We start from the raw sequence: 19,072 nt of genomic DNA, 5'->3' as shown, positions 1-19,072 counted from the left end.
TAGCTCTATGAAATATATGCCATCTGCTGAAGCATAACTCAGAATATCAAAGACTAATTCCTTCCTCCTTTAACACTGCAACATTTGTTAGGCTGACATAAATAAAGAAAGTATATTATTTCCCAGTTGCCCTGCCCCAGCTTATTTAATATTGCCTTTTCATTGTCATGTTTATACCCCCCTCTATACCTTTATACCTAAAGTCACAATACAAAATAAACTGAGTCTGATCTATGTGCTGTGCTACTCTGGCTTATTCAGGATACAAATATTAATGATATCAACATAAAAAATTATTTCCTGAGCCAATATAGACACACAGCACTGAAAATAAGCCAAATCAAAGGGCAAAGGAGGTGTGATGTGGTTCATGACATTATTTACTTATATGGTGGGTACATGAACTCTTGCAGCTCCTTATTTTTAATTAGCCCCACATTCCCTTTCTGTTAACTCCGACTTTAGCTCAAACCACTGCTGTCTGTAAAAGCATTTAGACCAGCAGACATCACATGGCACAACCTGCTTCTCACTAGAAGCGTCTGTCTTTTTCCAGGATGCATCTGAGGCAAACAAGTAAACAGGACTAGAGAGCATGTGTTCAACTACGTGGGTCACACAGAGTAAAGCTAAGTGTCCAAGAAGTCTGGAGCACCACTTTAGTAAGTTGCACTTGTACTACAGCTGATTACTGTTAAATACACAGAGACGTTACAAAAAGCTATCTGGCTAACACTCTCAGTTTGAAAGGCATCACACCATGAACCATGCTGGACTGGCTCAAACTGTTTGTGATGCGCTCTTATGAAGCCATTCACAGCAGGCCTATAGCATCAAACCTACAACTCTGCTGCCTTGAATGAATCTTTCCTCATACCAGACATTTAGGGCCACATCCATCGGAGAAAAAAAGAGAACTTTAAATGCAAATGAAAATGGAGCAAAGTGCCTCCCAGAGCACCAGCTCCTTCAAGCACATGTGGTTGAGGTCCTACCTTGACTCCTCGCACTCTGAACTCAGCCAGGGCACGGCTCATCTTGGAAGCTGCTGTCTGCAGGTCCTTCCCACTGGCGATGACTTTTACCAGCAGGGAGTCGTAGTGGGGTGAAATGACAGCACCTTGGAAGGCAGAGGCGCTGTCCAGACGGATACCCATTCCTTCACCGCTTCGGAACACCTGGAAAGAACAGGAATACAATAAAGTGAAGAGTGGCGTCCTTCATACAACTGAAAACGTCATGTTGCAGATAAACAAATAAATGTTCAAAATACTTGAAAGTCTCCATATTGTATTAAACAATAATTAATAACATAAAATAACACCAAGTGAATACAATTTGGAGGCAAAGCAGTGTAGAAATAAATTGGGATAGTATGAATTACATTGGATACTGCTGCAGTTGCAGGAAAATACATTTGTTCAATTTGAGATTTACTTTTTTCATTGAGCCTATTACAGTACTGTCTCACTCTACAAGCTCCAGTAATCTTGGTGGGTGTGTGATTTTTAAACATTTCCCAGATACTTTTTGTGTGTCAATTATATTCAACTGTTCTACTAAAGCAATCAATTCCATTTTCAGTGTTTAGGAAATAATAATGATACAAGCTTTTGCAATCTGCTGTGAGCTAACCTGACTCTCTGAGATTGAGTAACCCTCAATCTCAGAGAGTCAGGTTAGCTCATACAGTAGCAGCAGCATAGTAATCAGAGGTGGAGAGAGGCAGGGAAGAACAAACATACAGGGGGGGAATAGACAGTCATAAAAGTGCTTGGTTCAAATCCAACCCTGGACCTTTGTCATATCTCTCTCAGCCTTTCCCATCACTCTGTGTTTTAAGATGTGAAAATGTCTGAAACAGCAAAATGCATTTAGCAGATGTTGCAAACTTCTCAGAAGTGTAAGATGCAGCATCGATCATTTTCCTTTGTTATCGTCAGTTGAATATTTCAGTGCATTAGTGCAAGATTTCCTCACTCATTTCACTATCCCCAGCACTCTCTACAACATTTGTTAATGGCCTGTTTCGTGGATGAAGCAGGGATGCAGAGCATCACATCAGATAGGCGCCTGAAACGTAAGCAGAAATTAACCTTGGAAGGAAATGGCCGATAGACATGAAGAGCATAATGAGGAGATGAGAAAAGAGAAAACAAGCATGAGAAGAGTGAAAAACGAAAAGGCTGGATGGTTCCAAACCACTTGGCAAGAGAGAAGAGAGGGAGGAGAGTAGATGTGAAGAGGAAAGTGAGGACTGTCCAACACTACAACATATGGAGCCCCTCGAGGGCTGGAAGCGAAAGATGAGTAGAAATTATAATTATAACAATGTTGTGCGACACTGATGATATGTTAGTAATATTTTCAGACAATGTCGATGTGCAGAACTGCCAACATTTATGTCCAACAATAATTTTTCATTATCTCTTTGCTCTTTACAACTCACCATTTTACCTAATGTGATTCTGCCCTGGTTGTTCAAGCAGGCAACTGGAAATGATCAAAATGCGATATAATTCCCTGAATTACTCCAGTTGACAAAGATGTGCCACAATATTGCTGTATGGTGACAGAATGAATGGACTGCTCATTATCAGGTTGACGCTGTGTTACACGTAACTCACTTATTAATAGAAACATGGCAGAATGAGCACAGCACACACACACACACACTTCCACATTTACTGCAATAGCAGCAAATTAACTACTGTTGCAATTTGCACACTTATCTTAACATGAGCCTCACTGCTACATTGCTGCTACGTGTGGAAAATATATGTTTACCTCCACCAAGGCTTTTGGTCAAATAGATTACACAAAAACTGATTTGCAACAAACTTGGTGGAGGGGTGGGTCATGGACCACAAGGAAGAACCAATGAATTTTGATTCTGATTTGGTTAAAGGAGTGGATGCAGGAAATATCTATAAATGTTGTGAGATCTGGCATTTACAGATACATTCATCAGCTTCTCAGAAAATATCGGATGGATCTTGATGTGACATATTTCTGGTGTTGAGATCTATGACTTAGAGTTTGGTGCAGATCCAGATTATTTCCTGGATTTGACAAACATGTGTAGGATTGTTTGGCCTTGGTTGAGCTATGTGCTTCATACTAGTTCAAAGTATGGCTTATTCACAGAAATCCCCCTCACCAAGGAGTTCCCGTCTTTTTCAACATAAAATGGAGGCCAAGTTGAAAGAGACTGCCTACATAAAGCTGTGAATTCATGAGATGCTGGAGCAGAGGAAATTGTCACAAGTATAGCTGCTCACACACACAGTCTCTACTGTACGCCTGTGCAATATGCCGTTTCAAGGCTCAAAGCTCCAATTTCCAGGTTGTGATTTTCATAAAGCCCAACACTCCCCTTTGATTTTAAAAGCTTGAGGCTGGTCATCAGCATTTCAAGTGTCACTGAAGTAGATCCCAAAAGTTCCACTCTCACACTTTCTGATGAATGAATAAGGCTGCAACTTGCTCTGTAGAGAATATATTTGCCTTAAATTCAAAAAGTAGGTTTTATATTTGATGCGTGATTACAATAAAAACATTTCTTTATAAAGGCTGTTGTTGTGTCATTACAGTTCATTATTTAGCTGAGCTTCTACCGCTGTGCTTGCACTGAATCTCTTGATGACAGAATCATTTCCTCAAAAATATCAGCAGACATTTCAGATGAGGACAGTTGTTCAAAACAGACCTTGAATGAAACCTTCATCTCTAAATGAGGGCCTCTCCCTTCTACTTTCCTAATAATAAAATACTGTGGTATGAATGACATCCCCCAAAACTCCCCCTGAATTGAGATTGAAAGTCTGGCTTTGAGTCCAAAAAAACACTTCCATATGATAGTAACTTCAAAAACTATAACTTTTATCTGTAGACACTTAATTTCTTCTCTCTGGATATGGTTTCTTTTTCAAGCTGATAACAACAACGATGATCTGTAAACAGAGCTTTTCAATAGCAGTGGTTTGCCAAGTGCAGCTCTAGGGCACTTTGGTTTCCACATAGTCTGGAGGCAGTTGCCAACTCTCCTTTGCAAATGCTCCTGGGAAAAACCTACACTGTTTACTTTTCCTCTCTATTCATTAAATCTTTCCTTACTGTGCACTGGATACATTTTTAAAATTGTTCAGCCACCCCTTTACACTGCAGGCCAGGGATGTAGACAATGCAGCTGTGAATGTTGACTGCTGGGTTTAAGTGAGTGACTGGATGTCCGACAGCTTCCCGGGGTTTCATTGCACATTGTTATTTAATATCACACTGCTGCATCCCCAGGGAGGAATATACTGTAAAATACTAAGCATTGTTCACAGTGAAACAAATGCTACTCTTAGCTTTGACTTATTCAGTCAATACATCCACACAAGCAGACTGAGCATCAGAGCAATTTTCAGCAAAACCCTGCATAATCACACAGTTTAGGCATTAGGCTAACGCGTTTATCCAGAACAACTTAAAGTGATAAAGAGGAAGTGACTAGCTCAAAGGCTCTTGTGTTCCCTGACATCCTGTCCTGGCTGCTGTTGTCATCTTGAAGTTGAAGAAAAGTTTTTGAAACCAATAACAGTACTCAACAGTACTCTGCTGGCTGGGTGTTGATCCATATTATCCAAGACTAATGAAAACTGATCAAAGTGGTGTATTGGGAATACTAGTGAAGCCTAAGATGTTGTGTAGATGTTGTAGATGTATGCCACCACAAGAGAGATTTAAATAGTAGATTGTTTGCATGGCCTCTCATCCATATTTGTGACTCGGGGAAAACACACTACAGAGGGTTTGTAATTCAGCATGTGTGCGGCTGCATTTCTGTTGCAAGGCCAGATGGTAAGTGACAATGACAATTGCTGTGTTGTTTCCTGGTTGGCATTTGTGCCAGGTGTAAAAGTGAGATGTGTTTTGTTAATCTGATCGTTCCAGCTGCTCTATGATAAGCATCAGGAATTTTAAAAGTTAAATGCCTGATAAAAAAAAAATGCATGCTGTGCATGCAGTCAAACTTAATGATCATTAGGTGGAATTTATCAATATTCGAAGATTATGATATAAATGGAAAGTAACACTGAGACTTGAGGTAAGTTGTGACATTTGCATGGTTTCTAATATGCTTTATCATACTGTAATGCTTCACAGAAACTATATTTATATTGCATTAGATCCTAACAGCAGTACCTGGATGTCAGATACAGAAGAACAGTGATGAAATGAAATCCAGAACAGTGGATGCTAATTAGTTCTGTCATTTTTTTTTTGGTCTTTTTTTTGTGGGTGTGTGTTTGTAGAACTGAGTTCACTTGGGATGCAAGACACACTGCAGAAGGATCGTGCTGTTAATTCAAGTATCAGCCACGACAAGCCTGATAGAAACACCTATATATGCCTGAGGTGAGGTTACAGTGTCTCAGACAAAGACACAACAAGAGCAACATAAGGAATACAGTATATAGTGAATGTATTTCCATAAATTTACTGCACATGATTTTGTATGCAGGCACGTAAACACATGTGCACACAAACATCCACACAGAAAACATTTGCAGACTGTAACCATGGGCCAATATTGAGCCAAATTGAATTCCTAAGTGGAAACAATCTTGCCTTGCTCATGTCAGGAGACCAATCAAACATGCAGCAAGACAGATGTTTGTTGTTACACTTTAGTGCACAAACATATATATGGGATGTGAAGTTAACTGGAACCAGCAAAACTATCATGGTGGAGCCCTGGTTATTGGAACCACTTAAACAGAGGCTGTTTTGCAGAGAAAAACAAATAAAAAACCTCTGAAAATGTAATTCCAAAGGACATTAAAACCATTCATGGAAAATTTGTGTCATAGTTTTTAGTTAAAATCTCACTTGATAAACTGGATGAGAGAATTTCTAACAATTAACTCCAATAAACGAACTGTTTCTGTTTGCTTACCTCTGTGAAAGTATTTTCATATTAACTTTCGTCTGTTATGTGGGATGCTGCACTTTGTGCTTCTGCTTTTGTGAATGTTGAGTGAATTAATTTTGGTTTGAGGGCATATACTGTAGATACAAGATGAATGGTGTCACAACAACAGCCCGCAGCAACAGGATGGAGCCTTTATCTCACACGCAACAAGGACTCAAGCCCAAGCACAGCCACTAAAGATCTTGTTGCCGCAAAGAGGCAGAGTGAGAAGGAAAAGATACTGTGCAGGATGATTTGATGAAAAGCCAAGTGCCACGTTAATAATTGAAGTCAAGGTGTTAGCTTCTTTCAGCCCAGGGCGCTTTCTAACAAGAAAACCCCACTTTCCTCTCTAACACTCTTTCCATGTCATTGTCTCCCTGTCTACTGTCTCTCACACTCTGTGGAGAGACACAGACAATAATAATTTAAGTAAAAGCCATTGAAATGATCTCCCTGGCATATCAATGCACTATCTGGTCACCTGTTGCCCTGTATTCATACGTGTCTGTTGTCTCGCTCTTTGTCTGTAGTATTATCCCCATTTTCCTGTGGATTCACCTGAAATCAGTTTTGTCATTACGCACCAACAGGTGTGTACACAAGCTCACATCAATACTTCTAATTCATTACAATGCATTAAGGCGCCAGTGGAGTCTTATCTGTCGTCTTACTGTGACTCACACTTTTCTCGTACACTGCATTGTAAGTCTGTGTTTGTGCTTCTTATTTTTTTGTCAATAGCTTGCTGTCTACAACACCTTTCCATTTCATGCACGAAGTATATCACTCAAAAACTCTCCTGCTCTGTACAGCATAGGTCAGTGGTGTATTTCTCTGACACTGTATGAAAGAGTGCTGCTCTGCCATGGGAACATTACAAATCTTTGCTGCCCTGCCTGCTATTTAAAGAAAAAACTCCTTTCAGGTAAACAAGTGGATTTCCCCGATGAAGCCCATGCATTTTCAAGAATATCAAAACGGCTCGTGGATGGATTTCAGAGGCCCAAGTCATAAACCTTGCGGAGCGTGTGGTGGAGAGAGAGAAATCAAAATCAAAAACAAAAAAGCCAAAGGCATGAAAACTTGATATACACTGTTTCACTTGAGTGTACTGTGCTGCTGAACAAGTGTAATAAGGTGAGAAAACATTAAGAAAAGCCTCACAGTATATTTGAACATTTGTTTCAGGGGAAGTGTGTTATTCCCACACATTTTGGCCACTGCGCTATCAGTGGTTTGACTAAATACGTTTTATCCTACAATTGGGAGATAACTGGACCTATGAAAAGCAGTAAAAGAAATGTTTGTGCATTTGTCACAGTGGATTTGTCACAGCGCCTTGCAATTTATCATGGAGATAACTATCACACTCATGGCTGTGAATTATATATGAAGGGGAGGGATGGCTCTCTTGAGCAAGAAGGGAGAGATTTAACTTCATTTACTGTGTTTATCGAAAGGCTAAAGTAGACTTTAATATCATTAAATACTTCCTTGATATACTATTCAGTTTAAAATTTCACCTTTCTGGCATTTGACTTTAAAGCTGATGTGACTTTGAAGAAGTAAAAAAGGCAGCAGCTTTTTAATTACTAATGTATTAATAAACAATTGTGTATATTGAGCAGAGACTACAGTACTACTGTAAGCTAGTTTCGTAACATTGTGCTGTCTGCAAATACCAAACTGTGTGTGTCAGATTTATCTCAACTCTTTGTGCAACACATTTAACATTGGTTTGGAGAGATCTCCTTGGTTGACCAACAGTCTGTTCGTTCATTCTCCATGTTCGTATTTATTCATTGTTGGTCTCAAATTGCCAGGGCGAATTTCTCAAGCTCGGTTTTCACCATGAGATTTAAGTTAGGAAACATCCAATTGAAAATCGATCCAGCCCCGTCAGATTTCTACTGGACCAATCACTGAATGTTTAGATGACAGACGACTTGAGACCAAGCCAAACCCAACAGTATTTTGTCAATATATGAAAACGTGCTTTTAAAAACCTTCCAGTACAGTGTTGCCTGCCTACAGTTCTTACGTATTAAGGCAGCGAAAAAATTACTCAGAGAAATGGAGAAGTAAAGAAAGCTTGATTATGGGTCTTAAGTGGTTTCCACCAATGACTGAACAAGATCCTTGTTACTTTCTAAACCCATTTAGAAGCAGCAACACGGTAATGGCCCAAATCCTCAGGCTCCTTAAGTGGACCCAAGACCAGATTTCACAGTTTGCTTGCTTTCGTAATAACACTGAAACTCTCCAAGACACTCTCTGAACCATTTACCATTAAGTTTATTTCTTGCCACTTCACTCTGTATCCCCACTTCAGAGTCCTCCACATTTATCACCTTCTTCCCCTCCCTCACCTTTCCTTTCACCTTCTCACTGACTATCACCCAATTATGCTATCATTTCATTTTTTCTCTTTTTTTCAGCTTTTGTTTATGCGTGGAGTTGAAGAAGACGGCAAACGTACACTTGAAGCTAATGTATGGAGAGGAAACAGCGAGACAGCACACACTGTGTTCCAGCTCTGTGTCTGAGGCAGAGAGAAAGAAAAGTGACAGCGATATCTGAGCCCCAACTGATAGCATACCAATTAGAGAGGGAGCAGACGGCGAGGCAGAGGCAGAGGCACCGAGAGGTAAAGAGAGTAATAAAGGAAAGAGACAGAATAGCACAGAGATGAGGAGAGGGGAGAATATAAGTACCATGTTAATGTTTGAATCCGAGAACTGTGGATGAATCGTGGCAGGAAGAGCGGCTGAAGGTGAGAGGGAAGAGAAATGAGACGAAGAGAAAGAGCTTCAGAGGGAATGAATAAAGTTTGTTTGATGCCAATTGTTTTTCGCTACCAAAAGCTGATGTTTCAAAAGCAACATGTCAGAATTGCTCTATCTGCTGCTGTGCTTTCCGTTCTCATGTGACAAGGTGAGTTAACCATCTAATCTGCATGAAGCCAACAATCACAACCTCCCTCTCACAGCCTGTAACAGTGTCAGTGATGTTTCCTTCCTCTGAAAGGTTTTTGGGTTGTAACCCCACACTGCAAGAGGCTCTCAGAGACAAACAGAAATAAAATCATACTTTAAGTAACTTTTTTGGATAATTTGACACAGAAACGGTTGCAAACTTCACAACATGGTCACTACTTTCGTTGGCTCAGTGTCTCAGACGCATCTTCCTACATTTTCTTTTTCATGGCTAAATGCGTAAGTGGGTTGACTCCCAGGGAAGTCTGTTGACAGTTTATATGACAGTTCTGGAAAAATCTGGCCATCTCCTGAATTTAATTACTTATGTCTTTCAAAACTGGGGTGTCTTGTTGTCTCAGTTGACTTGGCATGCATGTCTGTATCATGTAACTGCAACGCACCAAATTAAAATCCAGTCTAGACTCACAAGCCCCCTGAGCCAGTATGTTTCGCACTATTTTCAATTAGGAAAATGATCTTCTCTCTCCTTTTAACTGTGATTAAAAGGTCTTATAAAAATCCATTTTTTGCAAAATGTGCAGACACTCTAAGCTTAATGGGACTGACGTTCATATTATTCATATTACCATTTGATATTATCTGGCTCCTGCAGTGGGATCTGCTTTTTAAGTCTGAAAAATCCCTTCTTGTCTGACGGAACACAATCCTATACTGTAGTTTCCAGTGGGATAAGACAGGAAATGTATTATAGTGTGTGGGAAACAAGGGGATATGTTTGTATGCAGCGCAGGGAACAGATAAAACCAAAGATGAGCAACGGGTTGTAGTCTTAGAAGATCTCTGCATTTTACACTAACACATTTATAAGAGACATCATCATAAATAATGGAGACACTTTGAAAACCTGTGTAATATCAACTACAGTTTCACAACGGCCGGCTTCAGTAATAAAAGATCAGTAAAAAGCAAAGGTAGGAGCTATGTGTTTTCTACAAATCTGTTAATTCTGTGTACAGTACAGTATCTCACAAAAGTGAGGACACCCCTCACCTTTCAGAAACCATTTTATTATATCTTCTCAAGGGACAATATACTATAGAAATGAAACTTGGATATACTTTAGAGTAGTCTGTGTTCAGCTAGTATAGCAGTATAGATTTGCTATCCACCGAAAATTACTCAACACACAGTCATTATTGTCAAAATAGCTGGCAACACATGTGTACACCCTTAATGAGAGTCGTTCAAACATGCAAAGCCACCTGTCCTATTCATCATCCCCATGAATTTGCCTGCTTGGCCGGGTCATAAATAAATTGTGCATCATGGATTAGAGCTGTTAAATTTAGTACTTTGGGTACAATTCTCTCATATGGCCACAAGACTGGATGTTGAAGAAGCAGGAGGTCAGACGCACGCCGCACTCTGCACCAAGTCAGTCTGTTCACTGAGAGGTGTACTCACTTGTGTTGTCAGCCATTTAGACAATAATGGACTGTGTGTTGTGTTACTTTTGTGTTATTTTTGGTGGAAATAAATCTATACTGTTATGTCCACGTTTTATTTCTACAGTACTGTCCCTTGAGAAGATATAATAAAATAGTTGCTGAAAAATGAGGGGTGTACTCACTTTTGTGGGATACTGTATGCAGTATAGTAGTTTATGTATATTATTTATACAAGTAATGCACACATTTGAACCATACACCCTCTACATCTGTTTTCCAAGCAGCCATAGTGCTTCTGTTGATCTGTCCTTTGCTACTGGATTATTCAAGAAACCAAAAGGTCACCCAAATGACACTGTTGGTTATTGGTGAGGGAATCTTACATCGATCTGCTTTAATATTGAACACCAATTATAGTGATTGGAGAACCAATGCCTGTTGTGAATCGTTATTGAGACCCCCTCACAATTCAATATAAAACACCAAATCACCTATTACCGTGCAGCTCCTCCCCTGGGAATTCATGCTTGTGCGAGCTCAGTGGCCAATGTCTGCAGCCGCTCTGACTGGTGACCAATATGGTGAGAGCGAGGCATATTGGTCTGGCTTTAATTAAAAGTCATTGTCTGTCTTCTTCAACCCTCCACAAGTCATTCCCAAAGCGAGAAACAAAGAAGCCATGACCAATCCGATTTCCTTAACAGAGCCTCGCTAATACATAACAGGACACCACTGTGAACGCCATTTAGTTACATTTTTTAAGCCTTTTTAGCCAAATGAGTTTCTGTCTTAGGCTTTCTTGTGGAAAAGAAATCTGAGTTGATGTCGACGGCCCCGACCAGATAGAGACTTGGTCAGGTAAACATCCAGACTGCAACACATGAGCAACATGGCCCCTGCCTTCACCACCTCAGGCTTTACTGGCTTTTTATTATCTGTACCTGTACTTGACATATGCTTGTCTAAAGCTCGCCTGGCAGCCCACAACCTGTCGTTCAAGTACCTGAATCCAAAATACAACCACTCCTCCCTTCTCCTTCCATTTCAATTTGCCTCCTATCCTTTCAATTTCACCTTCATTTCCTGTCTCTATACAGGCTCTATTTTTTCTATTTTTTTTCCATCTCACAAAACCATTATCTACCTCACTCTACCTCTTCCTCCCGTTCTGTGTCTGAGTCCCTCGGGGCATCCCAGGCTTTATTTATCCTTTCATTCCTACTTCATTTGAACTTTATTCCCTCCTTCATTTCTTCCCTCTTTCCCTCCTTACTGACTTTCAGTGTTTACTTTTCCTTCTGGCCTCTGTGTCGCTCTAATCATCATCTTGTGTGACTTGTATGTTTGCATGTGTCCTTCATAAACCCATATTATCGAGCAAGTGTTAACTACTCTCACAGTCTAAGGGGACAGACACACACACACACACACAGACACACACACGCACACACAGCAGCACACACACCAAGCCCTCCCTTCAGTCCCTCGTTGCCTTTCATCAAAAGGCTCATTTTTTGATACCCGACTAAATTGGCTTCTCCTTTCAATCCTCTCAGTGTGTGTGTAAGTGTGTGTGTGTGCTCCAGACGGAGGTATAATGACCCTAATGAGCAATAGAGGATCTCTGCTGCTCTCCGGGTTTTTCCTCCTTTTCATTTTCTCCCTTTTCTCGCTCTCTGAATTTTCTAATCAATTATCGCTCATTCTGCCTTGCCTCCACTCCTCCTCAGAACACTCTCTAATTTTCCACTCCGTTCATATTCTCCTTGGCTCTCCTCTCATTTCTGCTTTTTCGCTCCGTCTCCTTTCATTTCCCCTGCACTCCTGTCTTTTTCTGTCTCCTCTTCATTCCTCCCCTCTCCTCGCCTAGTTCTTCACCTGCCATCTCTTGCGCTTGAATCTTCCCTTTTCCTTCTCAAATCTCTCCCTTTCCTGTCCTCCTCCCATCACATATTCTCTCATTAGATTTTCCATTTCCCCCTATCTTATCTGCTCCCCAATTCTCCCCTCCCTCTTCTTAAAAAAAAACCCTCAAAGCTGTAAGTGCCCAGCTGCTAAAAAAGGTTAGCCTAAAATGTTTGTGTTCTCCAGCACACCAACCAAGGACACCAACACAACACCGAACAACAACACAAAAGGAATACATGACACAGATGACTGCTGCCTGAACGCCCACACACACACTTGCTCTTATCTCTCATGCAGTATTAAACATCAGTGCTACCATTAGAGTCACTGGCAACCAGATGTCTGTGACGGCACTACAAGCTGTTTGGGGCTTTGGAGGTGGGATAGGTGGAGACACACACATACACACGCAAAACCACACCTCTGATATACAACTTGTCCAGATTTGGATGGACCTCCAGCTGTTACACACACACACACACAATTCATGATGACATACATACTTGTGCTATGAATGCACAAGTGTAGATATGAATGAGCAGACAGACCAATCCCACTCACAGCTTTCTGGACAATATGAGCATATACACATGTCTGATGTCTGAGCCTGCAGGGTTCACAGGACAACTACGTCTCCACAGTCTAAACAGAGTCTGAACAGTGTCAACATCCTGCTAAAAAATGTTATCATTATCACCTTGGGGGAACTTTGTCTTAAAGAGGAACTAAGCAGGATTTCTCCCGTGGCTATGCTACATTTTTACATTTTACAGCTTTAATTAAAAAGCTCTGGAGTAATTGTGATCATTAACTACAGTACATGACTTGTGACTTGTTATGAGTGATAACAGAGGCTCTCTGTCTTCCACCTGGTGTCTCACGGCTGAAAACCAACCTTGCAACATCAGTGTAGCAACTGGCCACCACCCCGGTGTCCCAGCTCTCATCTCTGCACACTGCGGCACAAACGTGCTCCGTAACCCGTAATTCAAACAAAACTTCAATACAAGTGAGTATTTAAAAAATGATGCTGAGTCATGCTGTCTGCATCAATGTTGGTGTGACGAGTGTACAATCTCATTTTTATTAACCGCGCTGGCAGCACAGCCTTATGGATGTCAGTCACTCTGATCCAGGCTGAAACCTCTCAGCCGGGGATGGATGGATGGATGGATGGATGGATGGATGGATGGATGGATGGATGGATGGATGGATGGATGGATGGATGGATGGATGGATGGATGGATGGATGGATGGATGGATGGATGGATGGATGGATGGATGGATGGATGGATGTGAGATTTTGTTCAGATATTCAAGGTCAAAATTTCCATTTTCTCAATCTCAATATTTCACTTTATGCAAGCCAACCATTCCAATTAGCCTCAATTGTACGCTGAATTATTACCAAGCAGGAAAGTGAGCATGCTAATGTTGCATGGCCATTGTGAGCATGCTGGTTAAAGCACTGCAATACTGAGTGAGTTTCACAGAAGCCCCAACATGGCTGCAGACTTCATCTCACCAGGACCTCTGCACTAAATCTCCATTACATGAAACAAATATCTGTGACAAACATTCACTTCTGACCTGTCCCCACATTTCTACTGTGTGTCAATCAAACATTTATCCCCAAGTCACACATCAGAGGCAAAGTAGTTTGCATTTCCTACCAGTGTGCCTCGCTTTTTCCACTGCTAGTGCAATATTAAAAGGAATGCTTTTTTTTTTTTTTTTTTACAAAATAATTTCTTTCTGCACCTGGCACCTTTTCCCCTGCGGCAGATGCCTTGGCCAATGCTCTGGCTCATCTAGACTCCTCACTCTCCCTTCTGGCTCACCCAAAAGTTCAAACCATCTTTCAACTTTCATCAGTGCTGCCAAGTCACTCCCCATCTTCCTCCCTGTGATAACGCCAAACATTTCTCGAGGCTACACCTATTCCTCATTTCACACGAGAGGTGCATCCTCTCCAATTCCAGCTTCTTTTTTGAATTACAATTCCTCCTCAATTCTTTGAACTACGGTATTTCATATGTTACACCACGTGTATCAAGTTTCTCAGAATAATAACAGTGTCAGCTAATAGCCTTACTTAACCACATAAGATACAATGTAATGTAAAATACTAACATGAGATGCAAGGAAGTCTTTTGATGCTCTCTTTTGAACAGAGCTGCAATGATCTTGGGTTAATTAACAGCCCACTTGTACAACTTCCAAGCCTCTATGATCAATATTCATGTGTGCAACATTGAGGGTATTTATATAATGACTGTGCTGCAAAAGGAAGGATTACAACACAAAATGTCTCATCAGAACTTCATAGAATCTATAAATAACTTATTCATAAATATGAAGTGAATATTTTTACAATAACCCTGAAAGTAAAAAGACCTGCTAAAACAACTGAAAATGTGGAAATGTATAATTCAGTGTTCGTCAATTAGAATATGAGAGATCCAGCATATCACCTGAAAATCATAAAAAGTTTAATAGAATGACATTAATGAGCTGTTGTTGTTGGTTTCAGGTACAGCAAAACATGCTACAGGGCAGGGCTAAAGGTCAACAGACAGAATAAATGTGTTTTTAAGCCAGATCTCCTTAATTGTAACTCACAAATCTTAATGATTTGACCCCAAGAGACAACTTACTTTCATAACATCATTAAAAAGTTATTGTACTTTAGCATTTAATTATAATAAATATACACATTTTGCAACTGCAAACTGTAAAACTTTTAAATCAATAAATCTGTTCGTCAAAAAATGGAGTTTGCAATAAGCAATACATCCACTTTAATCTCAGGCTTAACTGCTTTAGAATTAAAATTACAAATTGCCAACAGTGGCCAGCTGAAAGATGAATTTTAAAACTTTTCTCAGGAACTACAGAAAAAGAATAAAACATCCTCTTATTCATGTATATTTTATAATCAGAAATTCAATAGTCCTGCAGTAAAGGCATCAGGAGGTTGTGATACATTTTCACATATGGGGACAACGTACATTAAGGATGCAATTAACCTGATGCAGAACCACTGGAGGCTGCTGCAGGATACTGATGCCTTCCTTACTAACTTCACCTAAGCTCACCCTCCAACTCCATGTGTCCCCATCGTATTCTCTCTTACACACCCACACACACACACAGTCAAGACAGGAAAATTAACACTCACAGAGTTAAAGTGACATGTGGTCAGTGAAACGTACACCTGCCAGTTTTGGCCTGCGGGACTACACTCATGTTGTCATCCGCCCAAGCAGGCAGAAGTAATACCAATGTGATACAATTAGAGAGGCAGGGAGGAGGTGACGGGGGGACTGGAGCATTAGAGATGCAGGCAGCATGACAATGTGGAATTTAGATGAAGACTAACAGTCACAGATGGGAAGGAGAAAATTAAATACGAGAAAGAAACATGCTTTCATTTTTTTCTAATATGATTTATTTATGGAGAAACAGGACTGGCCCAGGAGGTGCAAATGCTGCTACTGTGCTGAGGTGCCTCAGTATAACATTCCCTGCTAATAAAATAGAAACATGCTAACAGAGAGTGCTGCGTGAGGATTAGGTGTCCATGCACCATTTCTGCTCATGTGTGCACACACGGAAGCACAACACCACAGAATTGTCTCACCAGCACCCAGACGATCCAACATGGCTGACCGCCAATCATTTTTCTGTCTCCGGCTCTTGGCGTCCCCCTCCCCTCCCTGTCATGACTCTCTATGCATCTCCTCCTCCTCCTCTCCCTGTACACTACATTCCAAACACAGCATCCGTTTCTTGCTAAGTAGGTCACTACACCTCCACTGCTCCTTCCCTTCTTGTCTTCTTCCGTTCCTTCGTTACACAATATTAAGTCTCACTCTGTGTCTCTGCCAGCTTCCTTCCTACTTCATTTTTAACCTATTTGCCAGTTTGCTTTTTATGGATCCCACTATCATGATGCTATATTTAAAGTCAAGTTGAGAACATGTCAGTGGATGCATTCAAAACTGAAAACACACAAACAAAAATAGACACTTAATTATCTCACTGATTCTCATTCACTTTGGTCAGCATTTGCCCCTGTGCCTCTTTTCACCCGAATATCTGAAAATCCATAACTGGTTTCTAATGCCAGTGCAGCTATGACTACCAGTATGCATTTGAAACATTATTGTACAACATCTTTAAGATTTGACATTTCCATTAATATCACTACAAATGTGTTTTAGCAGGTACCTGTACATTTTTAATGCTCCAATTTATATATTTAAAATCAACCGTTATACAGTACATTCTCCAAGACTATTGAGCATAAATGGCAACAGACTCACTACCAGTAGTATCTGTCTTCCCCTTAAGGTGGACGCTTAAGGTTGGCCCTCGTGTACATGTAGTTAAAACTGATACAAGAAGAATTGCCAACAATACAATCAAATTAAATGATAATGCATCTCTGGTTGTGCTAAATGTTACAGTTATAATATGGGAGGAAATGAGGTGATACATTGCTCCCTAAACTAAACCATAGGACAGAATTGAGACATTCAATTGGGAATATGTATGAGATGAATGTGTGGCAGCTGGTTTGATGATGTTCAAAAATGACTCACCACTCTAATTAAAAATCTTCTCCAATTCCTGCATCACAATCAAATACGATTCATCACATTGAAAAAAGCAATAAACAGTCACAAAATAATTACATGTCTCATTTATTTTATTGCATGAGTAATGTATTCCGCATGCCTCTCTTTGCTCTGTGATGTGTTGTGAGTATCAACCCAGGACCAAACAAACTAGAGCTGTGAGTGTTTTTCCTAAAAGCTTATCTTAATGATCAGTGGTAAAAGGTGTTAAGTACAGGTAGCGACGCTGGGGTTCTTTGCTATTGTTCTTTGATGAGTCACTGCATGAATTAGTCCAGCCATTATAAATCAGGCCGATGCATATGATTTGCATTTTTCCCCTATTTAAGTCCAGGCACTTATGAAGATGGATTGCAGTTATATTTAGCAGAAAACAGCAGTGACCGCATGCAGTTGTTGATGTGTTATGAATGAAGCCAAAGCTGCACAATGTGGAAAATAAAGTCTTGGCATATTGCCCGTGAGAGCACGCTGATTTTATTTTGGAAAGTCTGTACTGGTAGTTGTTTAGTTTCCCTTTTGCCATATGTTGATTCATTTTTAATCTTTTGTTTTATTTCCACCATTCAAATGCCCCTAACATTCCCAAATGGGGTATTTTCTACCCCTAAAGCATGAACATGTATCCATCACATATTCTCTTTTCTGACCTTTTCTCCTCCTCTCCCCTCCCTCTGTATACATACAACTCAAATGTTTTATTATAGAGCCAATCTGAACAGACTTGCAGGTCTCGAAGGCATTAAAAAATACATGACAGACAGACTGAGAAACAGAGCAAAGTTGAGGGAGGGAAAGGGAGGTGTAAGGGGAATTGACAAAGAAGACAGAGGCGGAGTGCAATGTAGCCTAGTCAAGCACAAATAGTGGCAGGTGAGGTAGCAATAGTTGTGTGAGGTGGGGAGTCAAAGGAGTGAGCATCATGGGAGGTGAGGAGATGCTAGAAGAATAAAGTGAGGGAGGAATGCAAATTCTATATTCCATAAAAAGGAAAGCATGAACTGAGATACACTGAGCAACAGTCCAGTACAACTAGAAGTGATAGAAAAAGAAAGCAGCTGCATTTCAGAGGAGGTAAGGCGTGAGAACAATTGATACAGTTTTGTGCATAAGACATGATTTTTAGGGAAAAAGTTAATCAAAGGTGTTAAACTACTTCCCATCCCCTTCATTAAATCAGTGAACCCAGCAGGAGGGAGCAACTGGGAGCAGCAGAGAGAGAGAGCAAAGTTCAGAGGCAGGAAACTGCTTCTCTTTTGCCTCCACAGAGAAATTAACTGGGTCTATGAGTCAAAATACAAGTCCCAAGATATGCGTCTCTATTTTCACAAGATTACTTTTAAAACAACCTGTGTGTCTCAGTACATACTACGCTGTGGAATCGATAAAGGGATGTTGAGCAGAGGCAGAGAGAAGGATGGTGACAGCTGACAGAAAAATGACAAGACCGAGTTGTGTTCAGTCTACAAGTGTTTACCAGACAGCAGCAAACTTGCACAGCTCCTTCCAGACATTGTGTGTGTATTGACCCCATTAAAATCCATTCAATGCTCCGTATAAAATAAAAACAGACATCTACTGACAAAGCACAGGAGTATAATAATACAAATAGTTTCACAAATCACATGAAATACCTGCATAAAAATGGGAATTTCAAGATTCCCCATTGAACCTAGCAGCTATAAACCAGCAGTGACAAAAGCAGGTAGATAATCTTGTTATAACACATTTATGATGTGAAGTATTCACAGTCATTTTTAGCCTTCTCTACTTTTATACTTGTCTTTATCTGTCATTTCCTCTACATTGGGCTTGTCTCCTGAGGTGCAGCCTTTTCCCTCTTTATCTTCTGTCACCCAACTCCCTCTCTCACTGTGTCTCAAATCCACCACCTTTCGGTGAGTTCTAGCCTTCTTGCCCTTTGCCTCCATTTCACCTTCACTTTGCCCTTTCCATGTCAACATTCTTTTCAGCCTGAACTCTGCCTCTTCCCCTCACGTTTCAGTCATCTAGGCTGGCAGTTTGCTCTTACTGTAAATATTCTTTTTTCTTTCAGACACAAACAGCCTCCACAGCTCCTCCTGCTCCCGGGGACATATACTGTAAATAATATTTCCATACTCTTATTGGAGGAAAAAAAAACGTTTCATGCATCTTTTCTAACTTTTCTGA

General features: G+C 40.4%; 1 protein-coding gene across 2 annotated transcripts in view; it reads right to left on the bottom strand.

The window, feature by feature from the left end:
- Nucleotides 1-19,072, bottom strand: part of pcxb (pyruvate carboxylase b) — a 278,215-nt gene that overhangs the window by 141,960 nt on the left and 117,183 nt on the right. For both annotated transcript variants that reach the window (XM_085759433.1, XM_085759432.1), the window contains exon 12: nucleotides 996-1,178. In XM_085759433.1, coding sequence (XP_085615559.1) covers nucleotides 996-1,178 — 183 coding nt within the window. The remainder of the gene's footprint in view (nucleotides 1-995; nucleotides 1,179-19,072) is intronic.

This window comes from Trachurus japonicus, chromosome 18 (assembly GCF_045865225.1).
Source record: "Trachurus japonicus isolate A0001 chromosome 18, Traja_1.0".
NCBI classification, from domain to species: Eukaryota; Metazoa; Chordata; class Actinopteri; order Carangiformes; family Carangidae; genus Trachurus; species Trachurus japonicus.
The sequence above is the reverse complement of the archived record's forward strand: the minus strand, read 5'-3'. Positions and strand labels throughout refer to the sequence as shown.